We start from the raw sequence: 21748 nt of genomic DNA, 5'->3' as shown, positions 1-21748 counted from the left end.
TTACATTGTATCTGTCTCTCCTTGCTAGAGGTGAAACATGTAAACAAGGCTATGTAAAAAAAAAAAAAGATTATTTAGCTAAGCTAGATAAGGGTTTGAACGGTCAGGGTCATTTTGTTGTAGGTAGAATAATAGAATAAAAAAAAAAAGAAAAAAAAAATAAAAATATCAAGAAAGGAAGTACACCCCTCACATTTTTGTAAATATTTTATTCTATCTTTTCATGTGACAACACTGATGAAATGACACTTTTCTACAATGTAAAGTAGTGCGTGTACAGCTTGTATAACAGTGTAAATTTGCTGCCCCCTCAAAATAACTCCACGCACAGCCATTAATGTCTAAACCGCTGGCAACAAAAGTCAGTACACCCCTAAGTGAAAATGTCCAAATTGGGGCCCAATTTGCCATTTTTCCTCCCCAGTGTCACGTGACTCGTTAGTGTTACAAGGTCTCAGGTGTGAATGGGGAGCAGGTGTGTTATAGCTCTCACTTTCTCATACTGGTCACTGGAAGTTCAACATGGCACCTCATGGCAAAACAACTCTTAGGATCTGCAAAAAAGAATTGCTGCTCTACATAAAGATAGCCTAGGCTATAAGAAGATTGCCAGACCCTTAAGACCCTGAAACTGAGCTGCAGCATGGTGGCCAAGGCCATACAGCTTTTTAACAGAACAGGTTCCACTCAGAATAGGCCTCGCCATGGTCGACCAAAGAAGTTGAGTGCATGCTCAGCGTCATATCCAGATGTTGTCTTTGGGGAAAAAAGATGTATGAGTGCTGCCAGCGTTGCTGCAGAGGTTGAAGGTGTGGGGTGTCAGCCTGTCAGTGCTCAGACCATACGCCGCACACTGCATCAAATTGGTCTGCATGGCTGTCGTCCCAGAAGGAAGCCTCTTCTAAAGATGATGCACAAGAAAGCTCGCAAACAGTTTGCTGAAGACAAGCAGACTAAGGACATGGATTACTGGAACCATGTCCTGTGGTCTGAGGAGACCAAGATGAACTTTTTTGGTCCAGATGGTGTCAAGCGTGTGTGGCAGCAACCAGATGAGTACAAAGACAAGTGTGTCTTGCCTACAGTCAAGCATGGTGGTGGGAGTGTCATGGTCTGGGGCTGCATGAGTGCTGCTGGCACTGGGGAGCTACAGTTCATTGAGGGAACCACAAATACCAACATGTACTGTGACATACTGAAGCAGAGCATGATCCCCTCCCTTCAAAGACTGGGCCGCAGGGCAGTATTCCAACATAATAACGACCCCAAAAAACACCTCCAAGATGACCACTGCCTTGCTAAAGAAGCTGAAGGTAAAGGTGATGGACTGGCCAAACATGTCTCCAGACCTAAACTCTATTGAGTATCTGTGGGGCATCCTTCAAACGGAAGGTGGAGGAGAGCAAGGTCTCTAACCTCCACTAGCTCCATGATGTCATTATGGAGGAGTGGAAGAGGACTCCAGCGGCAACCTGTGAAGCTCTGGTGAACTCAATGCCCAAGAGGTTTAAGGCAGTGCTGGAAAATAATGCTGGCCGCACAAAATATTGACACTTTGGGCCTAATTTGGACATTGTCACATAGGGGTGTACTCACTTTTGTTGCCAGTGGTTTAGACCTTAATGGCTGTGTGTTTAGTTATTTTGAGGGGACAGCAAATTTACATTGCTATAGAAGCTGTACACTCACTACTTTACATTGTAGCAAAGTGTCATTTCTTCAGTGTTGTCACATGAAAAGATATAATAAAATATTTACAAAAATGTGAGGGATGTACGTGTGTGTGTGTGTGTGTATATATGTGTAGTATGTATGTATGTATGTATGTGTGTGTGTGTGTGTGTGTGTGTGTGTATATGTATATATATATATATAATTTGTCTAGGCCCTGCTATGAATACAGACAACAAATAATCTACACTTATGTAGTTTGCTGTGATCTTCAGAAGTAGGAGATTTTATTTTGGGTTGTAATTTTTGTTTAGTTAGGTTTGGTTAGGATAGTGGAAAGAAATGTACAGCTGCTTTCCCAAAAATAAGGTGTGTTTACGCTTTTTAGTCAGTTTTCTTTGATGGTCAAAAAAAAAAACACTCTAGCAGATACCTTTTACCATTTACCACCAAATGAAGGCCAAAACTGCCCTGGGAAAAAAAAAAGGTATGCGTTACATGCATACACTAAATAGTAGGAAAGATATGTACAGTTTTATCAACACCTGCCAAGTTGCAAAACTGGTTTCAGGCCTTAAGGTTTGTTTGGCCCTTTCTCATTAAGAGGTTAATACGGTGATTTTTCTATGATTGTCGGCTCCATCTAGTGGCCATAATGCTGTTTTTGCTTTTCTGATTAAGGCATTTCAGAAAATATGACTTTGGTGTCCAGCTTTAGGCCAAGGTCAGTCATACACTCCAATTTTTTTTCCCAACCTAGTATTTTGGTTACAAACAATTGAATGAACCAAGGACCATTTACATAGTATATGGCAGGTATGAAGGTAGTTATGTTGATCTGTTCAATTATTCTTGCACCCAGTGCTTTAAGTGGCCCAAAGGAGGTGCCGGTACTCTGTTATAGCCTATACATCCCCCCCCCCCCACATCAGGGTCCCCACAGAGCACCCCCCCTGGCCTGGGCTGGGACTCCGGAGCAGGGGGACTCACTGGTGGTGACTGCTCTGGCTGTGGAGTGGGAAATATTCTTGGGGGGGCAATTGAGGGCCAAAATGAGCGTACTGGTACGCTAAGGCTCACGGAGAGGTGGCGGTATGCTCAAGAGCCATATTTGGAAGTGGCGGTACTGAGTACCAGTGCATACCGGCCCACTTAAAGCACTGCTTGCACCTGAGAACTGGTTAAGGGTTCGTTTTACACCTACAAATGCATCTTGCCTCTGATTCGATGCGGGAGGCAGCCCCACTAGGGTTGCCACCTCCATCACTTTAAAACCAAACCCAATAATTACACAGGTTCTGTGGCTGATTAAGGTAGTAATTAAACTCTGCCTTATCTGCATTCAATTTGCCAAAGAAGCTGTGTAATTCATATGTGTTTGGGTTTAAACAGATGAGGTGGCAACCCTGTGCCTCAATGAAAGTAATGGGAGGCTGCTGTCTCCTGTAGCTAATGGCAGCCTCTCACATGTAATTTCTCATGCAGCGATTAAATGTGAGTGATTGGCCCTGGGTGCAGGCAGTCTGCGTCCAGGGCTGATCATTCGCATGAGATTGCAGCATGCGAGAGCCGGCAGTCTCGGCTTTTAATGGGGCTGCCTCCCTCCGCTAATCGTGGTAACCCCCTACTGGGGGAGTGTGATTAGAAACTGGTATCAAGTAAAAGTGAAGTAGATGGGATGGGGTCAGAGGTCGTGGTACAGTGCTAGAGTCGCATATCACTGGGGAACCGATAGCAATCGCATTGAACCCTTCGAGGTTGATTTGGAGAGTGGATGTGTGCAGGGCTTATATGTATGAGTTTGTAGTCTTTACCAGAAAAGAAGAGAAGTGAGACCCTATTCTCCAATATTATATGTAAGAAGGTATGCTTCACATACTTTTAGGAATGTGTGCTTCCTACTGATCCCAGCAAGTCGAAAGGGCTTGCATCAGTAGCGGAACTATCAGGGTCGCAGCGGTCGCGCTTGCGACCGGGCCCTGGAGTTCCGCTACCTGAGGGGGGCCCGCCAGCCCCCGTTCTCTTACCGCGGCCGCGGCGTGAGGGGGCCCGTCCGTCCGCCTGACTGTTCCGTGTCCGCTAGTGGCTGTCTGGCTGAGACTGAGAGACGATCGTTGTGCGGGCGGGCGGGCGAGGGGGGGGGAGAGGTGTCTAAAGCAGCCAGTTTTCTGTGTAAAGCTGCAATCTGCTGCTGTGCTGCCTGCACCGCCCCCAGCCCTGCCGATCCTCCAATCAGAGCTGATGCAGTGAGGCAGTGACACCAATAGTGTGCAGGGGGAGGAGGAGTTCTCCCCTCTGCGAGTGCGAAGAGACTACATGCTGTGCCTGCTAGAAGTGTGCCTGCCTGGCTGGAGTTGCTGAGTGACTGAGGGGGAAGCTGACTGACTAAGTGCTAATTGTAAGTGAACTAACTTGCCTTTTTGATCCCAAACTCCACCCTTGCTGGAATGCTGCCTCTTAATGATCCCAGACCCATGTCTGGCACAGAACAGATCTCATCCCTATCTACAACAGAGGTGTTGGGGGGTGTAGGGATGAGATCTGTGGTGGTGGGGGGATGGGATCAGTAAGACAGGGGTGGTGGTGGTGGGGGAGGATGACACCACATCCCACCCCTCCTCCACCCCCCCCCCACCATCACCCCCACTGATCCCTCTCCACCATCACCTCTTCACCACCGCCATTGATCTCAACCCCCTCCCAACCATCACCCCCCCTCACAACCATCACCCCCCCTCACCACCGCCATTGATCCCACCCCCTTCACCATTACCGCCACTAATCTCACCCCCCTTCACCACCATCACCACCTCTGATCACACCCCCCTCCCCACCACCGCCGCCACTGATCACACCCCCCTCCCCACCACCGCCACCACTGATCAAACCCCCTCCCCACCACCGCCGCCACTGATCAAACCCCCCTCCCCACCACGGCGCAACTGATCACCCCCCCTCCCCACCACCGCCGCCACTTATCACACCCCCCTCCCCACCACGGTGCAACTGATCACCCCCCCTCCCCACCACCGCCGCCACTGATCACCCCCCCCTCCCCACCACGGCGCCACTGATCACACCCCCCTCCCCACCACCGCCGCCACTGATCACACCCCCCTCCCCACCATTGCCGCCGTTGAACCCAGAAACAGAAATGTTTTACTTTGTTATATGTTGGAAAAAAAAAAGTGTCAAAAATATGCTTTTTCGGGGGGGGGGGGGGCCCTTCATGATTTCTTGCACCGGGGCCCTGAGAAATCTAGTTACGCCCCTGGCTTGCATATTGAGGAATGCAGCAGGAGATCTTTCATATATCTAGCAGAAGGAAAAAAAAAAAAAAAGTTGCTTGGTTTTGTTCATGTATGTTAAAGTTGCAAGTTTTTTTTTTTTTTTTTCTTAAGTTTCCCATATTGTTTAAATCATGATGCTGAATAACAAATTTATTTTGCCAGGTATATGTCCTTGGTGGTTAGTGTAAAGACTCCAGAAGAGATCTATGAGCAACAAGAAATTGCAGTACTTTTCTGTGAAACGGTTTCCAGGTCAGTACTTTTTGCCACAAGAGACTTTTTTAGTTTATGATGCAGATGTCATTTATACTGATTAAAGAATTTACATTTTAAACCTAAGGAGAGCCAAGTACAACACAACATTTTTGATGTAAACTATGTTTCACTCAGTGTTCCTAAACCCAGGACCCTCAATTCTCTATATCTGCTCTCCTGCAGTACATGGAAATGCAATTATTTTAGTAAATATAAACTGCTAAATATATTTTCCTAAATACCTCTTCTTATCAGCAGTATATAGTAGTCTTGTGATTTCTATCAGTGTCTGGTTAAAGCTTGTTGGAGGAGTTTTCTTACACCACTGGCTGTCCTATGAGGATGCAGGACCCCTGACTCTGTCTGGACAGTGCTGATTGGCCCTGTGCTGATCACATGCACCCTCCCAAGAATAAAAAAAAGCTAGCAATACACACCAAACTAAGCATGTGCAGAGTGACTCTACCAACGCCTTATCTGGAGATGTTTTGGGGACAATGCAAGAAGGGGAGGATCTGTGCATACAGTATCAAACAGCCTTTTTAGAACAATACAAAGGATTAACCCATTAGGTGCATATACAGTTTGATTTTACTGTTGTGTGTTTAGTAACACTTTAAATGGCATTCCTGTGATTGCTGACAGGAAGGGGTGTCTATCAAAAAATCTCTTTGGAAAAAAAAATCTCTTTATTTGGAATCAGAACTTTAACTTTTTATGTGTGTAGTGTTCATCACTTTCTAACACTATCAGGTATTTGTGGTTTTAATGGTAATCCAAGGTGTTTACTTCCCATTTTTTTTTTTTTTGGTGGACATTTCAGCAGAGTATAAGAGCTTTAGAACAGGTCTCACAATGGCAGATTTTTATAGTGCCGAATCCTTCTTCTAACCTTTATTTTTTGATGTTGAGCATAAAGATCTTTGATTTTTTGATATAGGGCTTTGCAGAAAGGCTATTTAACCCAGGAAATGATTGACGACTGTGAGCCAGAACTGATGATTTCCATCCCACGCCTAGCAATTATCAGGTGAGATAACACAGCAGTCAGTGCACACTTGTGATCTAAAGCTTAGCTGAATGTTGGAGGTGGGGACTACATACAAAGCTATTCACAATTTGAAAGAGCAAGTGTCTGACGTCCATAGCACGCATTTAGTGTTCTGATGTTGTTGAATGCCAGTGCCACCTGCCCATCATGATTTGGATGGGGAGGGTCAGCAGCTGCGTACGCTGTAGCAGAACACTGATGCAAGGATTTTTTTTTCTTCTGCAGATCCATGGCTGTATTTTACCTGCTGGCTGGTTGTTAGGTTTTATGTCTATTTGAATGATTTATTCATGTGTGATTTGTCTGTAACATAGACTGTTTCCACCTTATAGTGGACTGCTGATTTTTCCAGACGGACCCTTAAACCTACAGAAAAGACCCGAGGAGATGTGTGAACTTTTCAGTCCCTTTTATGGGTTGCTGAAGAAAATCAGGTGAATAAAATATTCTAGAAATGAATGCCCACAAATACATACTGTATACTACAATATTTACCTAAATTCTTCACAGAACCCATCTATTTGGGACAATATGCAGCTGCTATTTGTCAGTGAAATACATTCATAAACTCACACGGGAATGCTTTCAAATTGCTTTGCAAATTACAACATTGTTCTGTACTACCCTCTACCCCATGGTTTGCTCACAAATGGGTGCTGGTTTGCTAGAAGTGATAGCCAAATGACTTGTTCCATGCATCGTCGTGCCACCATGTTGCTTAAAGGGGGTGTGGACAGTGCAGAGGGATAAAGTCCTACCTATTGCACACATTACTGTCCCCTACTAAGTTAGACGTGTGCTGTGTTGGAATGTCAGATAAAGGACAAGAAATTAAATACTTAACATACAAAAAGTCGCTACATAGAAATTTGTATGTATGTTTTCTTTTTTTTTTTTTTGTAAGGGTTCCAGCAGCCCTACTTCCAAAAGAAAATTGGTCAGAGGAGAAACAAACTTTTCTAAAAGTGGTTTTAAACCCCCCTGCTGTTCACTTTTAGCATATCAAAGTATTTATGAATAAGTAAAGTTACTGCTGGGGGTCACATAGGCAGGCAGGAAGCGTGCTTGGGCAAAGTCACTGATTTCTTGAATGTTGGCTATGTGACACCCCATTAGAGTTTTTGATATCACCAAAACACCACAGTTATCACTGACCCTGCGGAACTGTAACAATCATCTGATGTCCGATAGAGTTTTATTTGAGTTGTCTAGATCCCTGGTCCCCAACCCTGGTCCTCAGGGCCCACTAACAGGCCAGGTTTGCAAGATAACTTAAATACATCCCAGGTGATATAATTTACTGCTCATTGATTGCATTAATCTAGTCTGCATCTCCCCAAGGTAATACTTAAAATCTGGCCTGTTAGTGGGCCCTGAGGACCGGAGTTGAGGACCACTGGTCTAGATGATAGCGCATTCCTCTGAAAATGTTGGTAACTCAAGACAGAAGCACTTTAACACAATATTCTGTGTTTTTTCTTTTTTTTCTAGGGAACTTCTCTGTGTATTAACAGAGAATGAGTTAATTTCGCTTGAGCGAGCGGTGTGCTCTGCTTCGTCTGAGGACCCTTCTGTGCACCTGTCATCATGTCTGCCGCCTCCTATTGACTCCAATTCCTTTCACCTTAATAGCCAGACAGAACAATCCGAGGCAGACATTCCTACGGCACAAAGCACCACTAATATGGAGTCCCCACAAGAGACTTCTGAATCCTGTAGCACGCCAATGTGTGATCTAGACTTTAGTTCTCAGGATATGTCTATAGGCTTAGAAGACAATAGTACAAGCCAGGATATTAAACTCCATCATGCAACAAAACCATTAGAGATACTCCGCAATATGCATATAAGATACAGTCTGAGGTAAATGGAGAAAAAATATAAAATTTACTTGTAGGAATTCCTATTGATGTACAGTCATGTAATCTATCTGTCCTATAATCCCAAATATTGCTTGATGAACCAATACATTCTGTGCCTCCATGCCGCATTTCAGACCGTACATCATGGCACTACTTTAGTGCTATTGTTAAATCTGTGATCATCCAGTGATTATAAGTAATTAAAATGTAGTATATAATAATAGGAATATTTAAAAATGTTGGAAAAGTAGTGGCGTCTGAGTGTTTCAGCAGCGGCCCCAGAATCCATTGGGTTCTGCCTACACAGGTTCAAAACCTGCATGTCTTATGTGAGTTAAGAATATTAAAAGTATGTTTACCTAAGGTAAGCCATCTATGCGATTTAGAGATATACCTAAAGTTATGATGCTGAATTCCTTCATTATTTTGGCTTGTATTTAGAAAAACAAGATTCCAAGATGTGCGGTCCCGGTATCGCAGTGACAGTGACATGCTGCACCGCCTCTTTGTATGCATTGCTGGTAAGTAATTGGACATTATTTTATTGAATGTCTGGAATAACCATTTATGTTGCCTCATTGTACCATCTGCTTTAAGCCGTTCTTGCGGAGCCATATTTGCCTTTATTTGCCCCTATTCACACTGTCATGCGACGTCAGGCATCACACATGCGCTTTTTTTTTTTTTCGCCTTTTATTTATTTTTTTTGTGCAGTGTCGGGTTTGAAGCATAGGGCAACCAATTAATTTCAATGGGTTGCCCTACTTGTGACAAATATGCCCATGACCTTTTTAAGTTTTGTGCAGTTTGCCATGTTGAAAAACATGCATCTTGCTTGCTATGTTTGAAGTGCCGTTATCAGTAAATGACAATGCAAGCGTAATATGTGCACCATTTTGCGTGTGTTCACATGCTACACCAGTGTGAATGCAGCCTTTTGCATTCAGCTCTTGGGCGTTAGTTTGATTGATTTAGAATGCTGTGCTCTACAGGTGTTGCTGACCAGCTACAAACCAACTTTGCAAGTGACTTGCGCGTGATTCTGAAAACCGTGTTTGAAGCAGTGAGTTCAAGGCAACAGCAGGACACAGAAAGTAAGTTGTTATGAACCCCAATAAATTGTATTGCTGCTGTCCTATTGCTAGTTAGTAAAGTGCTTCATAAAAGATGTCTGTGGGTGTATATGTATATAAATAATGTATGTGTTTAAAGAATACAGAAGGCAGTGGGAATGAATCATTTATTATTTTTATAGCCCTTTAATGAACTACTCTGCTAAAACAGTGTCACATAACAAACATGGTAAACTATCAATAAATGGGTTAATGCATGCTGTTCATACTCGGTCATTATGAGATTTGTTTTTGTATTCTGCAGAAAACCTGGTTGATTCTGCTGCTCTCTATCTCCACCTGCTGTCCATGTCCCCAATTCAGCTAGGGATTTTCCAGCTGTGGTGGCCACTCTGCACATGCTCCAGTTTTTAGTGCATTTTAATGCTGAGCATTTCCTCTCGATCACATCTGAGCAGCCCATGTGACTATAGAGTTACATATATGAGCATATACACAGTGGTAAATGATGGCCCACTCCCTCCCTCCATGCCCACTAACCAGCTAAACACATTACATGTAGATTAATGGAGGCCTCACCTTCCTTCTATTCTAAAACACAGGCTTGGAGAGGCGTGACAAAGCCTGTGATTGGCTGAAATCAGCCCACACCCATGTTGCCAAAAAATAAGATTTGGATTTCAAAAAAATTTGTATGTCAATTTAAAACCATTTATTGATAATAATAATTTATTTTTACTCTGTATTCCAAAGGCAGTTTTTTTTTTTTGTTAACCACTTGCCTACTGTGCACTTAAACACCCTTCCCATCCAGGCCAATTTTCAGCTTTCAGCGCTGTCACACTTTGACTGACAATTGCGCGGTCATCCTACACTGTACCCATATGAAATTTTTATCAGTTTTTTTCACACAAATAGAGCTTTCTTTTGGTGGTATGTAATCACCTCTGGGTTTTTTATTTTTTTACAAAAAAAAAGAATAAAGACAGAAAATTTTGAAGAAAAAAAAAAGTTTTTCTTATTTTCTGCGAGTAAATTTTGAAAATAAATTTTTCTCCTTCACTGATGTGCGCTGATGAGGCGGCACTGATGGGCACTGATAGGCTGCACTGATGAGCACTGATGAGGTGGCACTTATGGGCACTGATGAGGTGGCACTTATGGGCACTGATGAGGTGGCACTGATGAGGAGGTACTAATATGCCGCACTGATGAGCATTGCTAGGCGGCACTGAGAGGTAGCACTGATGAGCACTGATAGGCGGCACTGAGAGGTGGCACTGCTGGGCACTGAGAGGTGGCACTGAGAGGTGGCACTGAGAGGTGGCACTGAGAGGTGGCACTGAGAGGCGGCACTGAGAGGCGGCACTGAGAGGCGGCACTGAGAGGCGGCACTGAGAGGCGGCACTGACGGGCGGCACTGATAGGGGGCACTGGCGGATGGCACTGGACACTGATGGGTGGCACTGATGAGCGGCACTGATGGGCAGCACCATCAGTGCCCACACTCAGTGCCCATAGTGCTGCCAGTCAGTGCTCATCAGTGCCTAGATGAGCAGGCACTGATGGGCACTGACTAGCAGCACTATGGGCACTGATTGTGGGCATTGATGGGGGGCACTGATGGCGGGCACTGTGGGCACTGATGGGGGGGCACTGTGTGTGTGTTTTTACCTTCAGTAATCAGGGCATTGATGATCGGTGCCCTGATTACATTCTCCTGTGTCCCCGGCGATGTGAGGCTCCCCCTCCTTCCTCTCACTGCAGGCTCCGTGTGAGGAAGGAGCGCCGGCGATGAGAGATGATCTCATATGTTTACATATGAGATCATCGCTCATTGGACGGCCCGATCACGTGGTGAATGGCTGCTGTGATTGGCCATTCACCACGATCTGTGATCGGCCGTGTCCAAGGGACAGGGCCGACACAGATTTTCCCCGCAGCGCGCTCGCGGGAGCGCGCTGGGGGCGTGTCACTGGGAGGCCGTTTAAAAACGGCCTCCCGAAAATTAGAGTCCGCGCTGCAGCCGTATATAGGCTGTAGCGCGGATGGGAAGAAGTTAAGTTTTTAATATTTGGCCAGCAGCAGAGGACTACAAGCTCCTCCTGCTTATGTTTCCCTGCAGACAGGCTGGCAAACATATGGGTCATGTGATAACTGTATATTGATAAGTAAAAAAGTGCTTAGATTTTTAATTTTTTTTTTTTTTTTTGTTAAAATAATTATTGCCATCATCCACATACAGAAATACAAGGAACAATGTAAATTAAAATGTGTGTTTAGTATCTCTTTAAGGCACCCTTAGACAGGTGGTGTTGCTCAAGTGGTCATTTTAATCGGGTTGACAAACTTACTCCGTTGGGTAGCTTTTGAGCTTGTTGGCCAACTATTGTTGCACATCTGTTCACCCTCTGGTTTCTGTGTCAGGTAAACAGGTGCATAGCCTAATATTAGAATATCATCAAAAAGTTAATTTATTTCAGTAATTCAATTCAAAAAGTTAAACTCATACATTTTATATGGATGCATTACACACCAAGTGATATATTTCAAGCATTTCTTTAATTTATTTTTATGATTACGACTTACAGCTAGTGAAAACTCAAAAAAAATCAGTATCTCAAATTAGAATATTAAATAAGACCAAAAAAAAAGGATTTTTAGTCCAGCAATGTTGGCTTACTGAAAAGTTATGTCTACGCACAGTATAGTATGTACACCATACTTGATCAGGGCTCCTTTTGCATGAGATACTGCATCAATGCGGCGTGGCATGGAAGCGATCAGCCTGTGACACTGCTGAGGTGTTATGGAAGCCCAGGATTCTTTGATAGTGGCTTTTAGCTTGTTTGCGTTGTTGGGTCTGGTGTCTCTTATGTTCCTCTTGACAACTCTCCACAGATTCTCAATGGGGTTTAGGTCAGCCGAGTTTGCTGGCCAATTATGCGCAGTAATACTATGAGCATTAAACCAGGTATTGTTACTTTTGCAAGTGTGGACAGGTGCCAAGTCCTGCTGGAAAATGAAATCGGCATCTTCATAAAGCTGGTCAGCAGAGGGAAGTATGAAGTGCTCTAGAATTTCCTGGTAGAGGGCTGCGCTGTCTTTGGATTTGATAAAACACAGTGGACCAGAAAAAGTCTGGCTACGCCTATCGGTAGTCCCAGGGGGTATACTCCCTCTCTCTGCTATAGGTACTCCGTTTTTTTTTTTTTTTCTGCCTAGTCAGGAGTAAGGACCTAGTTCCTTACTGGGATCTTTTGGTCCTGGCAATTTTTTCTGCAATCTACAATCAACTGCCGACTGGGTGACGGGCTGGATAATCTACATCCAGTGGTCACCCCAGTCTGGCCAGTGAGCATGCGCAGACCTCAGCTCCATGCTAGGTCGGATGTGACGTAGCCCCCACTGGACGGAGCCTGGCCAGCGAGTTAAGCACCTTGCGAGGTCGCATACGACCACGTCTCGGCCAGAGTTGCAGCGTTCCTCCTGTCCGACAGCCCCCATTTCGATGGAGAGAAGGTTCTGTCTGGAGCCGTGCCTGCCAGGTTCCTGGTATGGTACGTGACTGCCCACCCCCTCCCCCTGGGGTGGACATAGGCCCCTCCATGAGACGGTCGGACACCCTGCGCGTGTGATAGCCGCTAAAAAGGCCACCTTCTAGGACAGCATAAGCAAGGGAATCTCTCAAATATTTTATGTGCACTATTGTTTCTGGGCTGTACTGCGGGTACAAACAGCAGCTAACACACACACACACACACACACGTTTGTATACTAATTGCTGTTAGGGGGAATATGTGAAAAGGCCCACATCCCTAACTAATGGATTAGCCCCTAAAATGGTATTTTAAGGAGCAGAAACTCCAAATTAAAATGAATGGCAAAGCTTTATTGGTACATCGTAAAATAGATCAAGTATAGGATTAAAAATGCTGGGCATTTTTAAACTTGATCTATTTTATTATGTACTAATAAATGTTTGTGATTTTTTTTTTTTTTTTTAATTTGGAGTTTCTGCTCTCTAAAATCCCATTTGAGGGTCTAATCTATTAGTTTAACACACACATGTGGTATTGCTGCAAGTTTCAGGAGTAGGAGTATTTATTTTGGAGTGTTCTTTAGTGGTAGGTTATGGTAGTAGCAAGAAATATACAGCTACATAAAAAAAAAAAAGAAAAAACGGGTATAATCCATCCGGATGGTCAAAGTAGTTGTGATGATATATACAGTTTATGAACACGTTAAAATTGCAAAATTGTATACCCTTAGCCACGAAGGAGTTAGAGAGAACAATGATGCATGCTTGGTTTTTTCAAATTTATGATGCTTGTAGATTTATCTTGCACAAAAATTGCCTTTTCCTATGGAAGTCTTTGTGGCAGCTGTAGAAATGCCTCTTGAGAGAACAGGAGTAGAAAAATGACCTAGATTCTATGTTTTGTTTTTCCTAGGAACAGCTGAAGATGCCTCACGTTTGCCAGACTGTTCGGTTTGTCAGAACCTGGAGCAGCAGACCGGTAGCACTTCTTTGGGTATGTCAGATCTAACATGGTGGTATATTGATAAGCATGTTCAAAGCAACATTTATGGGGAAAAAAACAAAAATATGTTTTCAAAGAAGTCACCGTAGGTCTCAGGTCGTGACTTAAATGGGCAAAGGGCTAGGAGACCAACCCCATTTACAAAGCAAGATTTATTATTTAGTTTTCAGACTGCACCTTTCACTTCACCTACCTTTTTATAATTGTGGCAGTGATAGCACCACTTCCCAGGATAAAAATATTAGTGTTGGTTTTACCTACCAATTTCACTGGTCAATTTAAGGTTTAGATTGTATGTTATGTATTTTTTATTTTTCTCAAAGTCCTGAGTGCTGTTGAGTTTAAAAGATTGAGAACAATAAAATATTCCCCAGTAAACTGTTTGTTAAAATTGTTGCCACAGCGCTTGCAATTTACAACTTTCAATGCTGTTGGCTCCTGCTTTCCTAGTGTTGCTTCCCTGAACTTCCAGTATTCACAAAAAGTTACTAGTAAACAGTGCAGTCACTAGCCAGTCTGTTAGCTTGGCGATGGGGAAGAGCAAGGGAGTGCCTTGCCAACCTAAGCTACAGGGCTGTATGTTTCATTTGATGCACACAGTGTAGGGAGACCTATCTCTAGTCCCTGCATGGGGTAGCTCCATAGAATGCTGCAAGACAATGGAACCACCCTGAAACAGGAAACCTGGGGCAGTGGTCATGATACCAGCTTCATTGGAACATACTCTAGGCAAGGAATAAATAAAAAAAAAAGAAGCTCAGTAAGGGATTAAAGTGTCTGTGAGTTTAACTAAGCAGTGCTGGGCAGGGGGGGGGGGGGGGGCATGGCTGGTAATCTAACCACGGGAGATACAGGATGCCCTGTCTGAGCTTGGAAAAAGTTTTAGCTTCCTAGTACCCTGAAATTCGAAGTACTGATGCATCAGACTACTTTTGCCACTTTACCAATGCCGCCCTTCTCCTGCACCTACAAAGTCCTGTTTCCAGAATGTGTTCAATGGGATGCATCTTGCTACTTCCTTATCCAGCCCCCGAATCTGTATTAACTTGTTTTATATTCCTTCTAGTGACTCCAGAATGGGTCCCTGACAGCGCCAGTACTCAATGCATGAGTTGCTACGCACCCTTTACACTTTTACGTAGACGCCATCACTGTCGTAGTTGTGGAAAGGTAAAGATTTATGTATATATTTTTATACTGCGTATGTGTTAACTCACTTTTCCCATGAAAATAAATTGATGCTTTTTCACTGAATTTGGTCGCAGGGTATTTTCCTTTTTACAGTCCGTTTGAATTGCTGCTGTATTATCCAATGTGGGCAGGAACAGTTGGTATAATGTGGGAAGGTTGGGCATATTTCTTAAATAATCTATGTGGAGATAAGCCCCGTACACACGTACCGATCGTCGGCCGAACGATCGGCCGTCTTTTGTCCAAGGGCTGTCTTGTCTGTTGAAAAGTGCAAAAGACTGCACATGAATTTTGTCGGCCAGCAACAGCCGACTGCAGAAGTGATGTCATGTGATGGTTAACTTTCCTTGTCTTTTTTTCTTTTCTGAGCATGCCCAGTCTTGCAAATCTGCTGTCTGTCGGCCGAATTCTGTACTGACTGGCGAACAATCGGCCATTCTGGTGTTGGCCAACAAAAATTTTAATGCTTGCACGACAGATTCTGTTCGGCCGAAAATGCGCTGTCGGCTGTCGGAAGCATCATACTAACAAGCCTACAATCGGCCGATCGGTCGTCGGCCGAATATTTACGGCCGACAATTGGTACGTGTGTACGGGGCTATAAAGTCAAAATGTTGTAAATTCCAATTTCTGCTAAAGGTCCCTACACCAGTATACCAAAAGGAAGCATGGCCACACTCTTTTTCTACATGTGGAGGCACACGCCTTACTTAATGCTCAAATACTATTTGTATATTTAGACATTATCGATGCTTCATAGCACCCCACAACACAACGAAAATGGACTGTAACTAACCTACTGATCCAGGGAACTTCCGATTGCCTCTTGGGGAATTAGGAAATTTTTCCCCTGCTGGAGCGAATTGGATCATGCTTTGAGGTTTTTTGCATTCCTCTGCATCAACTGTGGGTATAGGATTGTTTGTATGCATGTGTATGTATGTATGTATATATATATAGTGTGTGTGTGTGTGTGTAATATATGTATGTGTGTATGTATATGTGTGTGTGTGTATATGTATATGTGTATATATATATATATATACAGTACAGACCAAAAGTTTGGACACACCTTCTCATTCAAAGAGTTTTTTCTTTATTTTCATGACTATGGGAATTGTAGATTCACACTCAAGGCATCAAAACTATGAATTAACACATGTGGAATTATATACATAACAAAAAAGTGTGAAACAACTGAAAATATGTCATATTCTAGGTTCTTCAAAGTAGCCACCTTTTGCTTTGATTACTGCTTTGCACACTCTTGGCATTCTCTTGATGAGCTTCAAGAGGTAGTCACCTGAAATGATCTTCCAACAGTCTTGAAGGAGTTCCCAGAGATGCTTAGCACTTGTTGGCCCTTTTGCCTTCACTCTGCGGTCCAGCTCACCCCAAACCATCTCGATTGGGTTCAGGTCCAGTGACTGTGGAGGCCAGGTCATCTGGCGCAGCACCCCATCACTCTCCTTCTTGGTCAAATAGCTCTTACACAGCCTGGAGGTGTGTTTGGGGTCATTGTCCTGTTGAAAAATAAATGATGGTCCAACTAAACGCAAACCGGATGGAATAGCATGCCGCTGCAAGATGCTGTGGTAGCCATGCTGGTTCAGTATGCCTTCAATTTTGAATAAATCCCCAACAGTGTCACCAGCAAAGCACCCCACACCATCACACCTCCTCCTCCATGCTTCACGGTGGGAACCAGGCATGTAGAGTCCATCCATTCACCTTTTCTGCGTCGCACAAAGACACGGTGGTTGGAACCAAAGATCTCAAATTTGGACTCATCAGACCAAAGCACAGATTTCCACTGGTCTAATGTCCATTCCTTGTGTTCTTTAGCCCAAACAAGTCTCTTCTGCTTGTTGCCTTTTTTTAGCAGTGGTTTCCTAGCAGATATTCTACCATGAAGGCCTGATTCACACAGTCTCCTCTTAACAGTTGTTCTAGAGATGTCTGCTGCTAGAACTCCGTGTGCCATTGACCTGGTCTCTAATCTGAGCTGCTGTTAACCTGCGATTTCTGAGGCTGGTGACCCGGATGAACTTATCCTCCGCAGCAGAGGTGACTCTTGGTCTTCCTTTCCTTGGGCGTTCCGCATGTGAGCCAGTTTCTTTGTAGCGCTTGATGGTTTTTGTGACTGCACTTGGGGACACTTTCAAAGTTGTCCCAATTTTTCGGACTGACTGACCTTCATTTCTTAAAGTAATGATGGCCACTCGTTATCCTGTACTTAGCTGCTTTTTTCTGGCCATAATACAAGTTCTAAGGCCCCTTTCACACATGCTGTCCGTTTGTCCGTTTTTCATCCATCCGTTGACGGATGAAAAACGGACATCAATGCATCTCTATGTAAAAACGGATGACAACTGATGATCATCAGTTAACATCCGTTTTCATCCACTTCCGTCAATGTCCGTTTTTTGGAACGTATGAATGCCCTATTTTTCATCCGTCAAAAAAACGGATCGGACGAAAAACGGATGACAACGGATGAAAAACGGATGTCAACTGATGACAACGGATGACAACGGATGAAAAACTGATGTCAACTGATGACAACGGATGAAAAACGGACGACAACGGATGAAAAACGGATGAAAAACGGATAACAACTGACGAAAAACGGATGAAAAACTGATGACAACTGACGAAAAACGGATGAAAAACTGATGAAAAATGGATGAAAAACTGATACATTTGACGTGACTGAACTGATGAACTGAACGGACTGTATGTGTGAAAGGGGCCTAACAGTCTATTCAGTAGGACTATCAGCTGTGTATCCACCTTACTTCTGCACAACACAACTGATGGTCCCAACCCCATTTATAAGGCAAGAAATCACACTTATTAAACCTGACAGGGCACACCTGTGAAGTGAAAACCATTTCAGGTGACTACCTCTTGAAGTGTGACTCTACAATTTTCATAGTCATGAAAATAAAGAAAACTCTGTGAATGAGAAGGTGTGTCTAAACTTTTGGTCTGTACTGTGTATGTGTGTGTGTGTGTATATATAATATACAGTGTGTGTGTGTATGTATATATATATATATATATATATATATATATATATATATATATATATATATATATATATATATATATATATATATATATATATATATATATAGATATGAGAGAGATTTTTTTTTTTAATCCGCTTCTGTTGGTTGAACTGGATGGGCTTGTCTTTTTTCAACCAAACTATGTAACTATACTGATGGTGCACTTCCTATGTAGTGATACAGCTATCCAAATTAGTGTTGTAACTCACATTCCAACACTTTCATAGGCAGAAGTGCTGGCAAAATGTCATCATTAAGCACCACTGTTTACAGGGCCTTTGACACATCCACAAATTTACTATACAGTGTGGAAAATGACTTTTATCCCCTGCAGATTTTGCAAGTTTTCCCACTTACAAAGGAATGAAGGGTCTATAATTGTTATCATAGGTGTGTTTTAAATGTTGGAGACAGAATTTCAACCAAAAATCCAGAAAAAAATACATGGTACAAACATTATAAACTGAGTTTCAGTTCAGTGAGTAAAATAAGTATTGGATCCGCTAACAACCAACAATAATTCTGGCTCCCACAGACTGGCTACAGTATGTGCTCATGTGGTACACAGATTAGTCCTGTCAATTTAAGAAGGTGCTCCTAATGACAACTCGTTATGTGTATAAAAGACACCTGTCCACAGAATCTCTTGCATTCAAAACTCCCAATCATGGACAAGACCAATGAGCTGTCAAAGGACATCGGGGAGAAGATTGTAGACCTGCACAAGGCTGGAATGGGCTACAAGACAGTCAGCAAGAAACTTGGTGAGGCGGAGACAACTGTTGGAGCGATTATTCGCAAATGAAAGAAATACAAAATAACCATTGATTGGCCTCGGTCTGGAGCTCCATGTAACATTTTGCCTCATGGGGTAAGGATGATTATGAGAAAAGAGCGAGATCAGCCCAGAACTACATGGGAGGCACTTGTTAATGATCTCAAGGCAGTTGGGACCACAGTCACCAAACAAACCACTAAATGATTCAGAGAAGGATTGGGAGAAAGAGCTGTGGTCAGAGGAGACCATAATAAAGCTCTTTGGCATTAACTCGACTTGTCGCGTTTGGAGGAAGAAAAATGCTGACCATGACCACAAGAACATTCCTACAGTCAAGCACGGAGGTAGAAACATTATTCTTCGGGGCTGTTTCTCTAGTAAAGGTACAGGCCGACATTGCCGCATTGAGAGGCCAATGGATGGGGCCATGTATTGTAAAATCTTGGATGAGAACCTTCTTCGCTCAGCAGGAACACTGAAGATGGGTCATGGATGGGTCTTCCAGCATGACAATGACCCAAAACATACCACCAAGACAACAAAAGAGTGGCTCAAGAAGAAGAAACCTATAATAAAAATGAAAGACCCTCAATTTCTTTGTACATGGGCAAACTTACAAAATCTGCAGGAGATCAAATAATTATTTTCCCCACTGTATATCGACACATCACTTATTAATCTTACCAAAGTTCCTAAAAGTGAACCAGGACCTCAGGCAGACATAGAGATAAGGTAAAAAAGTAAAGAAGATATATTGCTCATAGGGAATTGTTAACCTTATGTGAAAATTGGCAGTGGTGGATTCTATTTGTTTGGAAAAGGATTGGCAATTTATGAATATATTATATAAAACTACTTAAAGTCACTCTACCCATAACCGCGCGATAAATGTTCTTTAGGAAGGAACATCCATTTCACATGAATAGTTATGCTATCAAAATTAGTGTGTGCTATAAATTGCCATTTTTCTGAAGCCCTGAGCCAGGAGTAAATCGGCCTTTACTGGCTCGGATTTTCTGCACAATGCCAAAAAATGAAGAGCAACTTAGCATTTACAGAGCGGGGTGAGACAGTGTACTACTGGATATGCACTTATTTTTAATGTTTTACATAGTTCTACTTGCAAAAGGGGCCAGCCTGAAGTGATTCAGCAGGACTTAATTTTCTAACTAAAGTTCCACTTTAAAGCGTATAAAACACCCATATGTAGCACTGGCCCTGTAGGGGTCACTGAGTATAGACTTCCCTGGGCCTCCTTCTGATTATCCTGCAGCCAGCTGCTTGGGTATTTTCACATGACCAGGTGCACACTCATCTGCTCATTATCCAATGACCAGTCTAGGGGATTTTTTTTGTATTTATTGGTAGAACTTGGATAGGAGAAGGAATTAGTGGGATACTCCAACTTTAACTATGTATAGAGGAGGGCAACTCTCACATGGCCTTACTTGTTTGAACTGAATAGCAGACCCTCTGCTGAACCATACAGCATTTGTTTGGAATAAGAAGTCCTTTGCTTTCTCTGGCAGCAGACTCACTGAACTCTGATTCTTCGGGACACTAACCAGTATCCACTTTAGCTGGCACCCATCTGACTTTACTAGCTTGAAGGGATGGCCCTCACAGAACAGGCCCCTGAACTTAGGCCTGTACTCACAGTAGCCAGGAACAGATCCTTCTAGGTATGTTACCCTCACAGTCAGCTCTACAGGACATCTGGGTTGCAGCTTCTGCTACTCTAGCCCTCAGGTCCATTACCCGAGGCTGCATGGCAGCCTTTACAGAGGGGGCAGCGACCCCCCCCCCCCTTTCCCCAAGGACCCTGCTTCCCAGCCGAAGACCCCGTGCACACGTGCTCTCTTGGTATAAATTCCTCTGCCAATGGCCAGGGCTGTATCCACACCCATGCTCCCATTTGTCAGGTTTCCTCCTACTGTCCAATATGCTCTTTCCTATTGGATCAGTGTGAAACAGACAGGCAACCTGAATTTGTTGGGTGCCCGTTTACTTTGGTTCCCCGATGCAGAAAAAGTATGCAGCCAGTAAAGACCAGACACCTGATTTACATATTTCTTTTGGTCCAGTGACAGTATTGAAGCCTGTTTTTTGTGTTTATTTTATTTTTTTTTGTTTATGCTCCAATATACAGGAAGTGCCATGTTGTGCTACTATCTCAAGGTTAAAATTTGTATATACATAAAAGTATCTTTAGATTTTATTTATAGACTTTCATGTCATATTTCTATTTTTCTCCATGTAGATATTCTGTTCCCGCTGCTCAGGTTATTCATCTGCTCTGCCTCATGTCCCCAACGCTCAGCCTGTTCGGGTTTGCTCCCACTGCTATCATGTGCACTGCAGTCCCCAGGATCGGGTCACAGAAGACACTGCCCAGCACCTATCCTGATGTCTGATAGCCTGTGGTTCTAAAGCACATTTCAATGACAACTATTACATGGTGTTATGTGTAGCCTATGTAATCTGGGATTATACAGCACACAGACGGGATTGTTGTTTCTACATCCTACTTGTGTAGGAAAATTTTGCTGCAAGTTCTAATCAAACAGGGATCCATTTTAACAGCCCACAGCTTTTAAGTTGTATGGTATTACAATGGGGTGAATTTCTTTCTTTTATGTATTTTTTTTTAACTGTCCTGGTAAATCTACTTCCTAAATAATGAGAATGCGAAACTCAAGACCAAATTTTGTATTCAATTTGCAGTGTTGGAAAGGTTTGGAAACAATTTCTCTTCCTCCTTGATCTTAAAAAGGCCACAGAGAAAGGATGTCAATGGAAGAACTGTTGAATGAGAAGTCACGCAACAAGAAAATTTGCTCACCATGCGGGGAGCTTCTATAAGATTGTATTGCAAATTTAAATAGCCAGCACATCAAGTATTACCTCAAAATATTACTTCCATTTATTCTGAAGTGTCCCCTGTGCTGGCTGACCTATT

The 21748-nt window shown here is 43.2% G+C and overlaps 1 protein-coding gene across 1 annotated transcript in view; it reads left to right on the top strand.

Annotated features, from left to right (window-relative positions):
- LOC309552340 (lateral signaling target protein 2 homolog) overlaps positions 1-21377 on the top strand; it is a 74885-nt gene extending 53508 nt beyond the window's left edge. The window contains exons 5-13 of the mRNA XM_082253253.1: positions 5124-5213; positions 6157-6246; positions 6600-6701; positions 7759-8130; positions 8571-8650; positions 9122-9223; positions 13657-13737; positions 14813-14916; positions 21050-21377. Of these exons, the coding sequence (XP_082109379.1) occupies positions 5124-5213; positions 6157-6246; positions 6600-6701; positions 7759-8130; positions 8571-8650; positions 9122-9223; positions 13657-13737; positions 14813-14916; positions 21050-21196 (1168 nt within the window). The 3' untranslated portion in view covers positions 21197-21377. The remainder of the gene's footprint in view (positions 1-5123; positions 5214-6156; positions 6247-6599; positions 6702-7758; positions 8131-8570; positions 8651-9121; positions 9224-13656; positions 13738-14812; positions 14917-21049) is intronic.
- The last annotated feature ends 371 nt before the right edge of the window (positions 21378-21748 follow it).

The sequence above is a fragment of the Pelophylax lessonae genome, assembly GCF_965119305.1.
Source record: "Pelophylax lessonae genome assembly, chromosome: 4".
In the NCBI taxonomy this organism is placed as follows: Eukaryota; Metazoa; Chordata; class Amphibia; order Anura; family Ranidae; genus Pelophylax; species Pelophylax lessonae.
The sequence above is the reverse complement of the archived record's forward strand: the minus strand, read 5'-3'. Positions and strand labels throughout refer to the sequence as shown.